General features: G+C 40.8%; 1 protein-coding gene across 4 annotated transcripts in view; it reads right to left on the bottom strand.

Moving 5' to 3' along the window:
- UST (uronyl 2-sulfotransferase) overlaps nucleotides 1-19,823 on the bottom strand; it is a 292,969-nt gene that overhangs the window by 137,015 nt on the left and 136,131 nt on the right. For all 4 annotated transcript variants that reach the window (XM_073337584.1, XM_073337587.1, XM_073337585.1 and 1 more), the window contains exons 3-4: nucleotides 14,746-14,901; nucleotides 5,295-5,374 (exon numbers count right to left, since the gene is read on the bottom strand). In XM_073337584.1, coding sequence (XP_073193685.1) covers nucleotides 5,295-5,374; nucleotides 14,746-14,901 — 236 coding nt within the window. The remainder of the gene's footprint in view (nucleotides 1-5,294; nucleotides 5,375-14,745; nucleotides 14,902-19,823) is intronic.

Genomic DNA, 19,823 nt, shown 5'->3' with positions numbered 1-19,823 from the left:
CCATTGCTATCCAAACAAATCAACATATTTATGGTTTCGGGGGGGTCAAACAGAGCACAAAATGACGCTCTTGTATTTGTATCTAAGCCCAAAGTTACCATTCCTACCCTCTAACCCAGTGGTGGGCAACCTGTGGCCCATCAGTGTAATCTGCTTGGGGGGCTGAGAGATAGTTTGTTTACATTTGCACAACTGCCTGCAGCTCCCAGTGGCTGCAGTTCGCCGTTCCTGGCCAATGGGAGCTGTGGAAAGCGGTGGGGGCTGCAGGGACATGCTGGCTGCTGCTTCCCGCAGCTCCCATTGGCTAGAAACAGAGAACCACGGCCGCTGGGAGTTGCGGGCGGCCGTGCAAATGTAAACCAACTGTCTGGTGGCCCGCCAGCGGATTACCTCGACAGACCACATGCGGCCCATGGGCCGCAGGTTGCCCACCACTGTTCTAACCACTGAATAAATTCAGACTCTTCTCAGCATATAAAATTAATAAGGGTAAATCAGAATTCTCAGGCAACAACAACAAGTATGCCCACAAAGGCCTTTTCTCAAATTGGGAATTGAATAGCCATCTTCTTATATGAAATAATCAGAAATACTGATTCCCAAAAATATTTAGGACACCCCTAAGCTAAGTATAGAACCAATTATTGCCCAAGTGGGTAATGATTTGGGGAACTGGAGTTCGTTAACCCTGTTTTTGGAGTAAAATTAATATACTGAAAACTAATGTCCTTTCCAGAATTTTGTATGTCCTAAGAGGTCTCCCTATTTCTATTCCTCAAACTTATTTTAAGAACGTTCCTTTGAAGTGCAGGTAAGAAATCTAGACTGGCTCTAACAAATTACAGCTTCCCCTTTCTCTGTGAGGATTTTATTTTTTCGATGTGGAAAATTTTCGTATCTCCTTTTTGTTCAGCCAAGCATCTTTGTGGCTATTAGATATGACCACACAGACTCCACCTTGGGTTCAGATTAAACAAGAATTGGTATGACCTCTCCTCCTTTCAGGCATCGTAGGATCAAAATTATTATAGATGAAATGGCTCCAGAGCTCCCACAATAATGGCTGTAAGGCAAGCTTGGCTAGAAAGTTCTGCTTTCATCCATTCTTCCATGTAGAGGCAATCCTATTGATCAATCCTAGCCTTAAAATTGATAGCAAACCTTGATGTGGAGGGATTGGATGAACAGAGGAATGATGACGGGTGTGGCAGCTAATTGGCAATGATAAATGTAAACCATTTGTATATCTTCAGCAACAATTTGGCTTGCCCTGCTCCAGAGCACAGAAATATTTCCAGTTAGAGCATTTATTTACTGATGTATATGGACCAGATTAGGAACTGCAGAATTTATTATTTTGGAGGAAACTTGCTGCATTTACTCAGCTGTACCTTTTCATTATTTTCTGGCCAAAAAACTGTGCCAAAGATTGATAATTTGAGAATTGCTTGGAATAGAAATTTGGATACACAACTATCTCTGACCCAATGCAATACACCAAAAGACATTTTTTTGAAAATACCAGTCCCTACATAGGCTAATGGTAATGGGCCTCATAAATGCTGACTGCTCTTGGAAATGTAACTTCTTTAGGTTACATTAGCTCATATGTTTTGAGAGTGCCCCTGTATCAAGAATTTCTGGTCTCAGGTAGCTCAAAGAACCAATTTGATACTGGATGCTAATTTGGAGCCCTAGTTTCGTTCTTGGCTATATTCCTGAAGATTACATGGTAAGAAGGCAGGGTTGCTCCTACATGCAGCTTTGGTTGTTAAAATATTAATCCTGCAAAAAAGAAAAAAATTGATCCCCACCAAATATGGATGCCTGGCTTGGTGATATGGCTGACCTCGCAGCTAATAAATGACTGGCATTCTGCAGAAAGGGAATGCCAAAAAAAATCAAAGCAATTTCAGCTGACTTTTTAGAGGTCGATGATTTATGCAGATCCTGAAGATAGCTATGTCACTTCTCTTTCCCTCCCTTTATCCTAATCCTCTTTATTCACTTTGTGTATTATGATGAATCTGGTATTTTGGTATATTTGTTGTACTGGAAAAATTAATAAAAAAATTACAAATAAATAAAACAACTGGGAATCTGGGGAAGCAATTGCAAAAAGATCTCTAAAAATCCAGGGTGCTGCAGGAAGTGGTACTGGTACTAAATTGGTACTAAATCAACAGCCCCAAGTGGTGTTGGGGACATTGTGCTAGTTGAGGCACCACTTTCCCAATGAAATGTTTAACATGTGACCATTAAAGAGAAGCAGTGTTAGCCTCTGTGCCCTGGTCAAATTCTGTCTTCCTAAAATTCCCCACTAGTTTCATCCAAGTTGGGTATTCTTCACTTTCTCTCCTATAAACTGCACTTTTAATAGCTACTGCATTTTATGCTAGAAGGGGCCGCACTCCATTCGATGATTTAATTCCTTCAGTAGGATTTGTAACACATTTTGGTATCCTTTGGGATGAAAGACAATTTTACCAATATATAAATGTACAACCATTAGGTCAAATTCACCCTGGTATAAAACCTGCCTTCTACATAGAGTGCTTCTGCCGACGTACACAGGCTGAAATTGTGGAAAAGCAGCATCACTTGCCCCATAACCTCAGTCGTGCAGAACACAATCCCATCCACAGCCTCAGAAACAACTCTGACATCATAATCAAAAAGGCTGACAAAGGAGGTGCTGTCGTCATCATGAACAGGTCAAAATATAAATGAGAGGCTACTAGGCAGCTCTTTAATACCACATTCTACAAGCCTTATCCCGCTGAGGGTTACCAAAAGAAACTACACAATCTGCTCAAGAAACTCCCTGAAAAAGCACAAGAACAAATCTGCACAGACACACCCCTAGAACCCTGACCAGGGGTATTCTATCTGCTACCCAAGATCCATAAACCTGGAAATCCTGGACGCCCCATCAACTCAGGCATTGGCACCCTGACAGCAGGATTGTCTGGCTATGTAGACTCCCTCCACAGGCCCTATGCTACCAGCACTCCAAGCTATCTTCGAGACACCACTGACTTCCTGAGGAAACTACAATCCATTGGTGATCTTCCAGAAAACACCATCCTGGCCACTATGGACATAGATGCCCTCTACACCAACATTCCACGCAAAGATGGACTACAAGCCGTCAGGAACCGTATCCCCGATAATGTCACGGCAAACCTGGTGGCTGAACTTTGTGACTTTGTCCCCAAATGTGAAATAGTTATGAGTGAGGACAATGTATACCTTCAAGTCAGCGGCACTGCTATGGGTACCCGAATGGCCCCACAGTATGCCAATATTTTTATGGCTGACTTAGAACAACGCTTCCTCAACTCTCATCTCCTAACGTCCCTACTCTACTTGTGCTACACTGATGACATCTTCATCATCTGGACCCAGGGAAAAGAAGCCCTTGAGGAATTCCACCATGCTTTCAACAATTTCCATCCCATCATCAACCTCAGCCTGGACCAGTCCACACAAGAGATCCACTTCCTGGACACTACAGTGCTAATAAGCAATGGTCACAAACACCACCCTATACCGGAAGCCTACTGACCACTTTACTTACCTACATGCCTCCAGCTTTCATCCAGACCACACCACACGATCCACTGTCTACAGCCAAGCTCTAAGATACAACCGCATTTGCTCCAACCCCTCAGACAGAGACAAACACCTACAAGATCTCTATCAAATGTTCTTACAACTACAATACCCACCTGCTGAAGTGAAGAAATTGACAGAACCAGATTGACAGAGCCAGAAGAGCACCCAGAAGTCACCTACTACAGGACAGGTCCAACAAAGAAAGTAACAGAACGCCACTTGCCGTCACCTTCAGCCCCCAACTAAAACCTCTCCAGCTCACCATCAAGGATCTACAACCTATCCTGAAGGATGATCCCTCACTCTTACAGATCTTGGGAGACAGGCCAGTCCTTGCTTACAGACAGCCCCCCAACCTGAAGCAAATACTCACCGGCAACCACACACCACACAACAAAAACACTAACCCAGGAACCTACTCTTGCAACAAAGCCCATTACCAACTGTGTCCACATATCTATTCAGGGGACACCATCATAGGACCTAATCACATCAGCCACGCTATCAGAGGCTCGTTCACCTGCACATCTACCAATGTGATATATGTCATCATGTGCCAGCAATGCCCCTCTGCCATGTACATTGGCCAAACTGGACAGCCTCTACATAAAAGAATAAATGGACACAAATCAGACAAGAATTATAACATTCAAAAAGCAGTCGGAGAACACTTCAACCTCCCTGGACACTCAATTACAGACCTAAAAGTCGCAATTATTCCACAAAAAAACTTCAAAAACAAACTCTAGTGAGAAACTTGCTGAATTGGAATTAATTTGCAAACTAGACACCATTAAATTAGACTTGAATAAAGACTGGGAGTGGATGGCTCATTACACAAAGTAAAACTATTTCCCCATGCTTATTTTTCCCCCTACTGTTACTCACACCTTGTCAACTGTTGGAAATGAGCCATCCTAATTATCACTACAAAAGGTTTTTTTTTTTTCCTCCTGCTGATAACAGTTCACCTTAACTGATTGCTTTTGTTATAGTGGGTATGTCAACACCCATTTTTTCATGTTCTCTGTGTGTGTGTGTATATGTATTGATACACACACACACACACATATATATATATATATATATCTTCCAACTGTATTTTCCACTGCATGCATTTGATGAAGTGGGTTTTAGTCCACGAAAGCTTATGCTCAAATAAATGTGTTAGTCTCTAAGGTGCCACAGGTACTCCTCGTCCTTTTTACTAAATTCAGTGGAAGTCTGAATTTAGCCTATTAGCAGACACACAACAGGTGTACATAACCATGCCAATTCATAGAACCTCCTGTCCCATCACATTTTAAAGGCAGAAGTTTATTAATATTTTACAATAGAGCTACCTTCAAGGAGGCAAAATCAACTGAATATGTGGCGGGAATTTCATTAATACATGATGCAGTACATAATTTTTTTTTAAGCTAGAAATGTCATTAACGAAAATTACCTCTTGTAGTTAAAAGCATGCAGTGGCATGCAGGCGGATTAAAACAAACTGTATGAATATTATGTAGCGAAAGTCTTACCCTTTGACCGTATTTGTGTAGCTTCCAGCATCAAAAGAGATTTTTCTCACAGCAATGACATACATTTGTTTGAAATCGAAGAGAAAAGTTATTTCTATTAACTGCAATAAAAAGAAACAAGAAAACCCTGTAATTGGGAAAGTGCCTTACCTTGAAAAGTTGAGGAAATGAACGTGTCTGGTGAATAAATAGGGCTGCTCAGCAGTGCTTATGTTTTTAATCAATTCCGTCTAAAAAAAATTAAACAAGAATTACAACTAAATCAAAATGACCAAATTAAGCCAAGTTGCGTTTTTGGACAGAAATGGCAACACTCAGACACTATCTAATCATTTAGTAGTTGAGACCTATTCACAAAAAAGTCAGGCTAGGACTGCAACGCTCGTGCTTATCCCCCACGTAAAAAGGGACAGATGGCAGAGCATCATGACAGTAGCACCAATGTCACCATTGTATATTAGGCATCAGCGTGCTAGGCCATGAGTTTAAACATTTCCAAAAGTTAATTTCTACTTTCGACAAAGGCACAAACTAAAATCCTAATTCTAAACCTACCCAAATCTGGATCTGACTTTTGAAAGTGGCCTTTATTTTCAAAATGGATCTAAACTACTAACTACAATTCCAAAATGTGAACTGCTTGAAATCTGAAATCAGAAAAAGTGGATTGAGATTATTACTGTTTTTACATAATGTTTTTACATACTGTTTTTACAGTTCCTATCATCACCAGATTACTGAATGGGTGGATGTCTGCTCAAATATTGAAGCAGACATTTCCCATTACTTCTTTTGTATAACATATTTAAAATGTGAATATAATTCTACATTTGACATAAATCTCTTTTCAAATAATGGTCTTTTGGCCTACTGCTTTCAAGACATTTTAGCAAAAGCTTTTAGATTTAATTTTGCATTATTAAGGATAATTAAAACTTTTTTCATGTAAAACAGCGGACGTGAAAAACTGAGTGTGTGTGTGTGTGTGTATATATATATATATTATAATACTCAGCTTATATTAATAAATTCTCATGTGTGCAGACATCTAGTTTTTGCAGTGTTCTGGAAAATGTCAAGGACCTGAACATGTTAAATGAATATATGCAAAAAATTCCAAGCAATCTTGTTACTCTGATTTCTTGACTTCTGCTCTCCTTTGATTTTCTAATTGACAACATCAAAAGCTACAAGGCTGTATTAGAGAATAAAAGATACTGAACATGACTGCATTTGAAGAGCACAATAATTATACTGGTAATTTTACAAACTGGGTAGTGGAAACTAATACACAACGTAGGAACAATCCATAATGAAAAATAGCAATACAAAGAATTACTCTAAAGTTCTGCTCTAACTTGTATAAATTCTAAGCACAAGTAAAATCAAAATTGAGGTCACGAATTTAGAAGATGGTTTCCCTCAATGTTATGAAGATTTTTTTTCCTTAAAACTGTATGGCATCTTACTCGCCACTTGCAAAAACAGACAAATTTGGCATCAAGCCTATCATTTAACAGATTTGAAACCAATAGAGTTCTAATGAGTAATCATGATAAAAACCAACAGAGTTTAATTGAAAATGGTCTCTTGACCATAGATACATTAAACTCTATAAAAGGGACATCATTCTTTGTTAAGTTATATAGGACAGTTTGAAAATCCTATAGAAAGAATTTACAGGAAAATGCAAATCTATTGTATTTTTCCATAAAGCAACTTGACCACCCACCTTCTGAAAACAGCAAGGGAGAAAGGGGCATGCATCTTTCCTTCTCTTGCTCTGGGATGAGAATTTTGGAATGACACACCTACACAGAAGTATGCTAGGCTGGAGGAGAATACCTTACTGTGGAAAATCTAAAACCCACTTTTACTAACTGATCCCCATTTTGATCTGGTGGTCCTTTGTCTCTGGATTTAATTTATAGATCACAGTCTATTGCTTCTTATCCATTATATTTTTCATTTTCTATTTTAGGTTTTTCTAAGATGTCTATCGCAACTGCATCCCAAGTGTCATGCCAATCCTTATACATTACACCTAGGAGTTAGAATAAAAGAGCAATTGGATGTTTACAATTTCAGATATACATACATGCTCTTTCTCCCTGCCCTCAACAACTGATGTTCCCCCATATAAGTATGAGAAGCAATGATGCAGCCCTAGGGTTGTCTCATCTATCTTGTTAAGCATGGCCCTCTACTGATGGACTGTCATTCTTGCTCCACCATGTGAGCGACCAAGTCTACCTTTATTGGCTGCAGTCTACGGAGATTATAAACCCTATGGAAGGGAGAGAAAAAAGAGAGGGCTGAAAGGGAGAAAGATAAGAAAGGAGGAGAGATGCTAAGGAAAAGAAGGAGAGGGGGAAGTGCTCGCTAATATCCTAATCTCCTACCAATGAATTCTTAAAGGGTATCAAATAGCTCTAATAATAAGCAGGTAATTAATCCTGGAGGCAATCCTGATGAGTCATGTGAAAATACAATGACTCACTTGACTAAACATTTTATTCATTTTTTCCCTAATAAACCACAAGCTAGAGGTACATTGCAGCTGTTTAGTGTAATCATTGTTAGTAGCCTCTGGATTCCCTGACCCAAATATAAACAGATTTCTGTGCAGCTCCCCCAGTACAGTGTTCAGAGTCTAGTAAAGTGTGGTGAAGAAGCCAGGCAAAATAATGCAGAGAGCTTGACTGGGTCATTTTTGAAAGAGCAGAACACCGACATTTTCCAACAAGAGTTACCATCTCCATCAACCAAATGTCAGCATGATACATCTGCTAGAAGGGTGGTGGTTGTATCTGTGGAAGATCATCATAATATCATGACATAAGCATCATCACATTCAGAGACTTACCTAGCTTTGAGAAAGAAACGGAAAAGAGGTTGCAATGGTTAGATCTCAGGTACCACATTAAAAAAAATAATAATTAAATTACAGGAGAAATGAAACAGCCAGAACTATATTAAGTTTTTAATGATAATATTGGAATTTTAACTGTATTATTTCACCTGCATGAAAGAGTGGCACACTGGAAGTCATTCACTATTGATAAATATTCACTTCATCATATCATCCTGGTGCTTACAGAGTATTTGATGAAATACATTAATTATGCATGCAACTCTCTCTTTAAAATATATTATACAACTGTGGTGAGGATGGTTGCATGCCCGATACCATATATTAATACAGGTGTATCTCTTTCTTACAAGCACAAATTTGGTAACAACAACTTGACCAACATTTTTCCACCTCAACAAAACTAGACATCACTTGACCTAAATGCCAGCCAGGCTCATGTAAGTCTCAGGAATGGAATAAAAGAGCGCTGTAGGTCAGCAATAAAGTGGATTTGGAGAGTCACATGCTGCTATTTGCACAGCACCTGACTGCAATGTGTCTTTTAGCAGGAGCTAATTCAGGTCAATCTCAATTTCTTGAGCTACAATAATATCCACTCACACCTGAAAACAGGAATAGGATTCTGTTTTGACTTAAAGCATATTCATATTTAGAGGCTTAAGCGCCAATGGACTCATCAGCAGATGAAGATAAGCCTATAGTTGTATATGAACAAGCAAGTGTGGTAAAAGACAGCAAGAAAGGGAAAGTAGGGCCCAACAGAAACAGATTTCAATAAATGAGAAGGACATAGCAGGGAAAATTACAAAGGAGTCTAAGAGAAAAACTGTTAGAGGAAAGAAGCATAAGTGTGTGTGATGTTTTGGAACTCATACGGCCCCATGATGCCTGTGGCTACGTTTTCCATGGGCCTCACTCCAATCCTCACTCTGAGTAAGATCTGTAGGCCTGTCTTAGCATGGGAGGAGAGACAAGAGAGAAGGTGATGTTGAATGGGGAAGAGGAAGGAGACACTGAGGAGGAAATGAAAGTGGGAGAGGGAAAGAAGGACAGACTTTGTGAAGAAAATGGAAAGAGATGGAGTAGATACAAGTGCAAGCCATCACTGAGATCCTTCCCAGGCCAGCAACAGGTAGGAGGGAAACAGAAAGGAGTGAGAAACTGAGAAATGAGAGGAAAAAGTCTAGAAGGACACAGATGGAGGACACAGAAGGAAGGAGAGGACCAGTAGAACATATAGATTCTTAAATGGGACAAATACATCAAAGGGCAGACTGGAGAAAGTGGAAGAATTAAGGGAGTGTGTTCATTATGATAAGGGACCTGAGGGAGGGTTCTACTGTCTCTAGAAGGATTCATGTCCTCTCTCTGGATACTGCCATGATATCTCCTCTCAGGGATTACTTTTAGCCTAGATAATGGAGATAGTTCTGAAGAGCAAATAATTTCCCTTTGAAATGCACTAGATTACACTAAATGGGTATACTATCAAACTAGGTTCCAGCTCACTCTTAACTTACTCCATTCAAACACAGGAGTGGAGGGAGAGAGTAAGTGTAGAGGCAGAGGGAAGGAATGGGGAGTGGCAGGAAGTGACATCAGACCCCAGGATGTCTCCAACTAATTCGGGCCTTGGCAGCACACCAATGCTCAAGCTTGGTTGCTGGCCAAAAGTGAGTACCTACTGGTATGTACAATAAATTGTACCTAAGAAAAAAATACATAAGGCAAAAACTACTCATAGATATCTGGGGAATTAGCAAACAAAAGCAAGCCAGCCACAATTACCTATCTACTCTAAAAGAACAACTGTGCTAGCACAAGTTCTCTGCCACTGTTAGTGATGTATCTGTTATAACACAATTTATGATCTGTGTGTACAGAAAAACCTGAATCTACAAATCTACGAGGGAGCAGCGATTGAGTCCAGAGAACAGAGTTTTAGTCTAGGACCTGACTAGCTCCTCAACCCAATGAGCAAATCAGGACCTAAATAAAAACAATGTTTATTAACATGATTTATTGGATAGGTTCTCAACTTTAATGTTGCTGTAACAGTTTTTTGCACTGAATTTTAAACAGAACTGTCAACTATTCAGGCCCAGATCCAGATGCATATGCAAACAGCAGCCCTGGAAGTCTCAAACTATTTTTAAAGGAAGGTTTATCTTAAACCAGCCAAAGCAAGAACATCAGAATGAAGGGTAAAAGTCAAAGGAGACACTTCCTCCTCCTTACAGGGAAGTCTCAAGTTACCATCCTCATCACAAGAAGATCTTCAGTCATGCTGTGAGAAAACCCATCAAGTCAGGATGGATCAGCATAATCAGTGCTTGAATGCAGCCTGCTGTTGCGTTTACAGCAAAAATCCACCAGGTGGCATAGTGAAATGCTCACAAGAAAACTGGATGGGGCCCCTTTATACCCTTTAAAGGGTATATATAAATGTGGTGGATGGCATCCAGCCATATCATTGATCAAAAACTAAAATAATTTGGACTTGAAGACAGAGGAAAATCAAGATGTACTATCAGCACTTATTAGCTTCCTTGCTCAGAGCAATTGCCTTTTGTTTTTTATTTCTAAAAAGCATGTTTTGTTCCATGATAAACAAAATCAGTAGATAACCCTGCCTGAAGAATTTGTTTGCTGTCCAAGTGGTTTTTAAAACTGCTGTATTTCATCAGAAGTGAATTCAAGTTCAAAATGTAAAAACACTGAGGCTGGCATGACTTTCCAACGGCACAGTGGTGTCAGTTTACAATCTTCACTAATACTAATGGAAACACAGAAAGACACGCTTTCTTTTTCTCTTGCTGTCTCTCTCTCTCTCTCTCTCAGAACATTTTACCTTCTTACTGTCTTAATTTCAGTCTTTACAAAAAGCATGCAAGGTCAAGTAGATACAGGTATCTCGAGACATCATTTATCACTTTCATCTGCACTGTACTTCATACTTCCTTTTGGTAGAAAATTCACGTCTGCTTCATCATCACAGGAATGTGAATCAGTCTTCATTTTCATCTCTAAGGTATTGAGAATTCCTTCAAAAACTTCCTAAGTGTCCATACTGTTCTGAACATTTTTCCATGGCAGGTTGTCTTTTATAAGCTGTTATTTTTTTAAATAAACTGACCTTTTATTAGTATTTTATAGTTCAAGTACATAAAAAGCTGACTATCCAAAAATAGGGGAGGGAGAATTATGTAAATTTAATAGTCAGGGAAAACTGCTCTCATTGGACACCTGCAATAGTAAATCTATACACAAGTAGAGTCTTGAATCAGAGTCCAAAAGGGCTAAAAAAGCGATTAGTCTAGGCATAGGGCCACCTACTGATGTAAAGAAAGGTTAATTAGGATATCATTAGTATTACAAGAACCACACATGATATTAATGATTACTAATATCATATGTAGCTCTTGTAATACAATTTAAATTAGAAGGTCCGAACAGTCAGTATGACCCTTCTTGGGGTACCCAGGCACCTCACCAACACTTGCCCCTAGGATGAGAAAGTCTTGTCTGTGCCCGCTGGGGTTCAGGTCCCTGACTCCACAGGCCACAGGGAACACCAGCACTAATTTCCAGGCTTCTGCAGGCCTCATGCTCGCTATACAGGTCAGCAATAGATACACCAACCCCTGAGTCCTCTGAGCCTCCCTCTGGAGTGCCCAGCCAGTTCCACTGAGCACCCTCAGAACTCTCATATTTGTTACTCCCACAAGAATGGTACACACCAGCTTGCAAAAGTCAACTCCACATCACCACTCTACTTAACACACAGCACTTACATATACAGGGAAAACAAGAATAAGTTTATTATCAAAGAACAGACAGTCAAGTGATAGAGAGTGAGAATATTGGAAACAAATGGTTACCAACATAACAAAATCATGACATGCTTTCTAGAGACTAAGCTTAACTAACATGGCATTCCCCTATACCCTTGCTTACCCTAGGTCCTTTCTTCAGCATTTACAGTTTGGCTGAGACATCTTCTTATAAGATTAAGTCCACTGGCAGCTCATCCTCACAGAATGAAGGAATACGTGGAGGTTCATCTGCATCCCAGATATAGTTTCAGAAGTTCATTGTCTTATCCCTAAATAGGATAACTCCTGCTGTTTTGTTTCTTCCTCCGGCCTATGGATTCACATTTTGCTTAGACTGTAAATAGGTATTCACTGTGAGCCACACACCTACTTAGTTTTCATGTGACCTGCCAGAGTAAGGTAAGCATCTCTTCTCCCCTGCCTGCCAGGAGTATATGGATCATCTTTTGGTGACCTGTCTTAACTTACAGACCTAGAGAATCGGAATGACTTATTTTTAGTTTTTAATGACTTATTTTTAATTACTTATTTTTAGTTTACGGGAAATAAAACAAAAATTCTGGATGTAAGGACAAGGTACAAGCAACAAAGAGCTCAGAGAAAGCACAGAAGTAATGAAGAAGCTTCCTGTTTAAAAGGATGAGGTAAAATGTCCACTTACGGAAGACTTCCATGGAAAATCTGAAGCATATGTTAAGGGGCCTGAACAGTACTCTTTTACAATTATTGAACCCTGTGTGAAGAGAAAATGATATTTTCCTCGAATACTGGTGGGAAACATGACATTTACAATGTTTAAAAACTTGTGCTGTCTCCTGCAAGCGGATGCGATGATGTATAAGGACTTAAGAAGTGGTTAAAAAGTATGTCACAAAACCAAAACTTCCTAAGTGAAAGTTATAAATTTAATTTAAGAAACTGAATGGAAGGGAAAAAACCCTCTGGATTTCCACCTTGTTTATAATAAATTTCCACTACTCATTTTCTTGACACAAGGAACTATGAATTAAGGAACAAACTGTGAGCACTGTTCTTACAATGGAACTGACTTTGGGAGCAGCTCTGTGCAGTTTTAGTGTTAGAGGCCCAAACCTCAAAACGGTATAGGTGCCTCTCATTGAAATCAATGGGATTTAGGCACCTCTGAGGATCTGATCAGAGTCATCAAAGAAAAACGCTCACCAGACTGTGAAGACACCTTTGCCAATGTGCCATGTTGCAGGAAAAAAGGCCCAGTCTCCATGTAAAGACAGGTGATGGGGTTCACTTCATCTCAGAGGACATCAGTAAATAGGTGGATCATTGTTTCCATTATGGAAGGACATTGCACCAACTGTAACCATGGACGTGGTCAGCTACCCATTTGTCCCCCCTTCACCACAGGAACGAGGAGAGCCACACATAAAGGATGCCTTCTATGCACAGATCGGGGAAGGCGGTGATGGTGGGAACTACACTAGTCCAGAAATTGCTAGTTCTAATCTCTCCATTTTCTCCTCAGTTGAAGGCTGCATATGTACATTAAACTGGAGGAAAGATCTGACCTCATAGGTTTTGGTATAATATTTATTAATACTTAGTGACAAAGAATCTGCAGTAATACATTGTGACACTACACCCCATCTTAGTCATAGTAATATGATGATGATATGATTATGGCGTAATTATGAGGCATTTTGTACAAGGTGTCGTTGGAAAAGTTATTATTATCTTATTATGTACCTGTATTTACTATGTACCTGTATTTCAAATGTAGTTACACCTGTGTGACACCCACTAGGCAAGAGGCTTCCAGTCTAGATAGCTGGCTGTGAAGGGCCTATCCAAGGTAATGGACCATTAGGAAAAACAACAGACCTTAGGAGAAGCTTATTCCCCACCTGTGAGCCTTCCTCAGAATGCTCCAGACAGCCTGTAAGTAATGGCTGCTATGACTCTGCAAGGGCATGTGACCAGGGCACATGACTCTGGACTCCATTTTGGGTGTCTATATTTTTCCACAAACTGGTCTGGGAACTGGTTTTGGAACAAAGGGTTCCCACCATATGCTAAAGCTATATAAGGCAGGGAGTGACATCATCTGTTGTTCTTCACTCTCCCACAACTCAACACCTGAGAGAAGCTCCTAAGGAAAAGGACTTGGAACTGGGGTGGAGATCCAAAGCTGCAAAGCAAGTACAAACCTGCTTGTATCATCAATCAGGGTGAGATTGTTAATTCAAATCCTATCCTTCTAGTATGTTAAACTTAATTTGCATTTTTGTTTCTTTACTAGGTAATCTGTTTTCATCTGTTCGCTATCATTTAAAATCTACCTTTTTTGTAGTTAATAAACTTATTTTATGTTTTAAATCTAAACCAATAAGTTTGGAGTGAAGTGCTTGGGAATCTTAGCTCAAGGAGCAGGAGTGTTGTATTTCCTCCCCACATTGAGGGAGGGGAGGAACTCTATGAGCTTACGCTGTGCAATTCCCTGTGCAGCGCAAGACAGTATAATTTTGCATTTATACTCCAGAAGGGGGTGGGGGATGCCTGGAGAGCTGAGAAATTGGCTGGTGTCAGTCTGCTCTCAGGTAACCCAGTTTGGGTGTGTGGTGCAACCTGCTGTGGCGCTGGGTGATAACAGGGCCTGGGTGAGGTTGGCTATGTCCCCAACCCAGCTGTGTGTCTTAGAGGGGCGCAGTGGTTCCCACAGCTCCTATACTGCACCCCGGGGTAACAACCCATCACATACATATTTATAGATACATTTCCACATGGTGATTGGGATTTAGCCACACTACCTTATCTACCACATATTAAGAGAAGTCAGTTGAACAATATATCCCTGTCTTTCATAACTTAAAAATGGAACACACACAGAACATCTAAATGAGCGTAAACAACTTACTTGTTCATTTTTGGTCAGTCTGGTTTTGTTATGAATGTCTGATGTAACCAGGTTGAACCCATGTCTCTCCGACAAGATTCTCAAAAGCAAAACCACAGTTCGACTCCCACACTTTCCAACTCTGTTGTACACCACTTGGCTAGGGAAAGGAAGTACCTAGATAAAGATTGAAAAGAAATGCAGTGAGCACACTGGTCTTTCCATGTCTACAATACATTTGCTGTGACTCAAGAGATAAAGATTTCCTGAGTATTACACATGTCCATGTCTAGATCAGAAGTGTTCCATTCCACTGGCAAGCTATAAACACAGTTAGATTCTTTAGAATATTAATGGGAGGCTTGATAACTCAGAAAACGGTGATGGGATATAGAGACTCCCCCAATGAGGTTCCAGTTTAATATTCTAGTACAGGCCAGTCGTGACACAGACATATCACTGCTTGATGGCTTCTATTTAAATGAGTTCATGGGCTTAAGCTGGTTGCTTGTACCCACATCACAAAACACATCATCACAATTAGCACCCTTGCTGACTGTCTCAGTAGAGACAATGCAGACTGAATGGTTATGGAAAGTATGCTACTTCTGGACCTGGTCCTTTTGAGTCAGCGTTGACATATTCTGAAAGGGCAACGTGAAGGAAGATGTGATGGATAGAGGCCTTCAGGTGCCAGAGCTATCAATCTGGAACCTTTCACCAGCACTAAAATTCATTAACCGTTTTTTTAAATTAAGAGAATAAATCTTCTAAAGAGACATTATGTATGAATCATGCCTTGACAGCTAAGTTAAAAACAGAGTTCAGTTGGCTCCAATTCAAAAGTGGATTACTTGACCCACCACACAACACTGTTTATAAAATGACATCTCTCTAAATCAGTAGATAACTCAAATGAATTTAAGTGTCAGCTAATTAGATGGGTCAACAAACTGGCCTCATCGACCCTCCCAATAAACAACCACCAGACTCCTTCTGCTGTTGTACAATTTGAGTACATTTTACACTCTATTTCTGACCAACTTGATCCCACAGGAATTACTCAGACAGAATGTCCAACCATATTTTAACACTAGTTTAAAAATGCAGCCTTTGATGGAAAGATCGTGTGGTAGTAAGTGTTTGCTGACTGGTGGCTTTTGGAAGTCATTTTTCATTTTTGTCAGTTTAATTTTTAATGTTTTGAATGATTTTTGGCCATATTTTTATATAATACAAAAGGTTTTAAGTATGGATTCAAAACAACCAAGGGAATCATGAAATCCAGATAGGTAAGGAAGAACATTTCAGATCCAAGTCACGTGGGGAAAGACAATAATTTGGAAATCAAAAATGGCAAGAATGAAGGAATGATTATTCCCTCATTTGTGTCCACACTGACACTGAAGTCCCTATGCTGATCTGAATTGCACCCATAGCCACAGGAAATGTTGTATTGATCTATTGATGTCTAATATCGAATATATTTTAAAGTAACATAAGAAATAAATATTAAGCACTCTGTTTTATATTCTCAAAGCTATTTATAGTCATTAACTAATGTCTTTGAACAAGTTAGGTATTTTAGAACAGCAAATATGCTTCAGAAAAAACAACTACTATGTACCAAACCCTGAATTCGTTGTGAAAACCTCACCGAGGAAGCTTAGCAGTAACTAAATTAAGTACTGCAGATTTGGCCATATTGCCCCCCCAGAGCTATATAATATAAAATGGATTTAAGTATGAATTCAACGCAGCCAAGGAAATCATGAGATCCAAATAGCTAAGGAAGAACATTTCAAATCCAAGTCACATGAGGAAAGACAATAAATTTGGAATTCATAAATGGCAAGGACGAAGGAAGTATGGTAATAAAAAGCTGATTTTTTCAAAAAAAAAAAGAGAAGATCAGCAAAATCAGGAAATCCCCACCATTACAATGAACAAAGTGAGAAATCATGGCGAGAACCATAATTTCGACTAGAGGTAAGGTCAAATGGTATTGAAATTCTGAAATATTGAATAGCTGGAATCGTAGCTACATGAGGGGAGGGTAGCTCCCCTGAGTTGGCGGGGATAGAATTCACCTCCCCAACAAATCTGTGTTCCACCAGCACAGAGCCTGAATACTTAGCCTTTGTGTGGGCAGAGGGGAGTCCACCCTTAGCTACTCATTTGGAGAGAGGTATTAATCATGGACAGTGCATGAACCGCCAGCTGTGGGACGCTAGTCCCCAGACCCACCCCTTCTCACCGAGGCCCCACCCTTTCCGTGCCCCCTGCCGGAGCCCAGAGGGCCCCCTCCATTGCAGCTGCCGGACTCTGCCCCAGACTAGTGCCCCCAGCCTTGGAGCGCCCCCAACTCCCTCCTCCAGCCCCAGAGCGACAGGTGGGAGGGTGGCAAGACCCAAACCGGGGCCATCCCACAGGGGGACTGGAGCCACGCCAAGCAGGAGGGGGACTGGGGACTGAGCACAGGCGGGGTCACACCTGGCTGTTTGGGGAGGCACAGCCTCCCCCAGCCTATGATATCCACAGCACATGGTATTAAGGGAAGGAAACAGTTGATGAATTTCTCAATTAACAGTAAGGCAAGCGAGAGAGTTCACTGTTAGGATACACTTTAGCTCCTTAAACAAAATCATTTTGTATATTACATAAATATCTGCAACAAGCTCTTTCCCGGTATTCATATCTATACTAGTGCAGCTGTTCAAGGAAAGAAAAGAAAACATACTGGATATCATTTAGCTAGCCAATTTTAGGGTTTTTTGTCAACAACAAAATGAAGACAGACAACACTGGCTGAAAGCTAGTTCTGAACTGAAAATCTTTTAAGTAGCATATATCCTGCCATAATTTAGAATGTCTTTTTCGTTCAAATGCCACCAGAGTCTTAATCGTTTGTTTCAATTATACTTTACTGTGAGCCAAAAATACAGCACAGCTTTCTTTCTGCTGTCCACACTTCCCTCATGCTAATCAGGGTAGGAATCTACATTTTTACAACACAAAGAAACAGTTTTCACTGCTAGGAGGATCTGTCAATACTAGCTTTGCATGTATTCAGCAGTTCTGGTTTTTCCAACCTGGTGAAAACAGGTTCATTTCTTTTCCTTTAACACCCTTTCATAAAGTGTACGCTCATTTTGCCTTTTCTCTTTTAACAAACCTTCCAGTTTCCAACCCTGTTCAGCTGCCCTTTGGCAGTTCCTTAATGGCAGTGAAGGCAAAAATCAATAAAGCCTGGTTAGTTGCCTCTACTATTTCTACTGCGCCTTTCTTATCTGGGATCTAAAGCATTACCTCCAACCTGCATCTCACCTCCATCTGAGTTCCAAATGTCTGTTTGAACATGGTGCATCGAAGAACACTGCAACATACCTTTATTCTTTGAGCTATTACAGGTGACCTAGGCTCCCTGAATTCTGATATTTCTCTTGACTCAGTCAGCTGTCAAGGAACACTCATGAGAAAAAAACGTGATACTACTGGTGTGCTCTCTGCAGCACAACTAAACCTGACTGCCCCACTCATCTTCTGAGAAAAGGAGGCCTAGCAGAACCGTTGAGAAACTCTGTTCTCTCTCTCCTGTGGACAGAGAATTTTGGTATTACAACCACATGCATTCTAACTTGTCAACAGCCAAATATTTATTAAGGAAAATTGGAAGAAAAAAAAAAGCAGTAGGATAAAACACACAAGTGTCAAAGATTTTAATGGAGTGTCACCAATGATGACTTGGATATTGTCAAGTCCACTTTATAGAGTTAGACGAAAGGAGAGCTATTCTGTAACAGAGACAGATCCTAGTATAATTGCACTTAAACTGTACCTATGAGACCTGGAAAGTGCAAAACATGAGTGGTACTCATCAATGTTACAGGTAGATAGTAAACTCTGAGGGCAGGGACTGTCTTTATACTCTGTGTTTATACAGCACCTCACACAATGGGATCCTGGCCCGTAACTAGGCCTTTTAAGATCTACAGCAGGGGTCCCCAAACTCTGGGACCCAGAGGAACGTTTAGGGGAGAGGAAGGATGTGGGGAGGAAAAGAGGGAGGGAGGGCCACCCAGCCCTGCTCCGCCCCATCCCCTGCTCTATTCCGGCCCCACCCCCATCCCCTGGCCCCGTGCCTGACTTGGCCTCACCCTTGGTGCGGTTCCGCCCCTGGCCAGGGGCCCGGCTGCTGGCTGCCGCTCCAGTCCTAGCCCTGCCCCCCCTCCAGCCTCGGCCCCTGGCTGAGGCTCCAGGCCTGGCACCAGACCCACCCCCAGCTGTGGCCCCAGCGTTGGCTGCCTTATCTCTGTCCACACCCTCCCAACCCCCTGAGCCGCAGCCCTGCTCCTGGCTCCGGGGGAGGGATAGGAGGTGCAGACACAGGGAAGGGGGAGGCCCCAACCCTCAAATGTTTGGGGATCACTGCTCTACAGTAATACAAATAATCAACAACAACAGTGTAAAATAAATTAGGTGCATAGTTTGTACATGCCTGTGTGGCTTGCACAAACTGTCCTTTCAGCTAAAACCAACTCTGGCTGAAATCAAGGTATAGCTCAAACAACTGCTACATAACTATGCAAGAACAGTATCGTTTAGCGACCTGATGATTGAGGCAATAAATGAAAAGGCAGATTGCACTGTTGTTCTCCACAGTGCCAGCTCACACCCCCAGGGGAGTCATAGTTTCATCTGATGTGGGGGATATTGGGTGTGCTGCTAAATCTGTTTTATAGAATTATTTTTATAGTATATCACGGTTCTGTAATGGCTTCTGTTAAGAAACCAGGGTTGAGAGACTGGTGTTCCAATGTAACTTGCTGCAAATTTACATGTGTGCACTAGAGCAGTTACTACTTGGAAGTCTGAACTATGCCAGAGTCAAATCAGGTGAGAAGAGTGGTACTATACTCCATTTCAAGTACACATCTAATTTATTAGATTAGCAATTTCAGGCCAATGAGTTCAGCCCTTTGTCTCCTTTAGAAAAAGTACCTTAGGCACTCACTCAAGAAAAAAACTTGTTCTAACAAAAAATAAAAAGGTTACAGTAAAATATTTCAAGATACAGGGCTACATCTTTGACTTTAGCC

The sequence above is a fragment of the Lepidochelys kempii genome, chromosome 3, assembly GCF_965140265.1.
Source record: "Lepidochelys kempii isolate rLepKem1 chromosome 3, rLepKem1.hap2, whole genome shotgun sequence".
NCBI lineage: Eukaryota > Metazoa > Chordata > Testudines > Cheloniidae > Lepidochelys > Lepidochelys kempii.
Note: the sequence above shows the minus strand (reverse complement) of the source record. Positions and strands in the feature narration are given on the sequence as shown.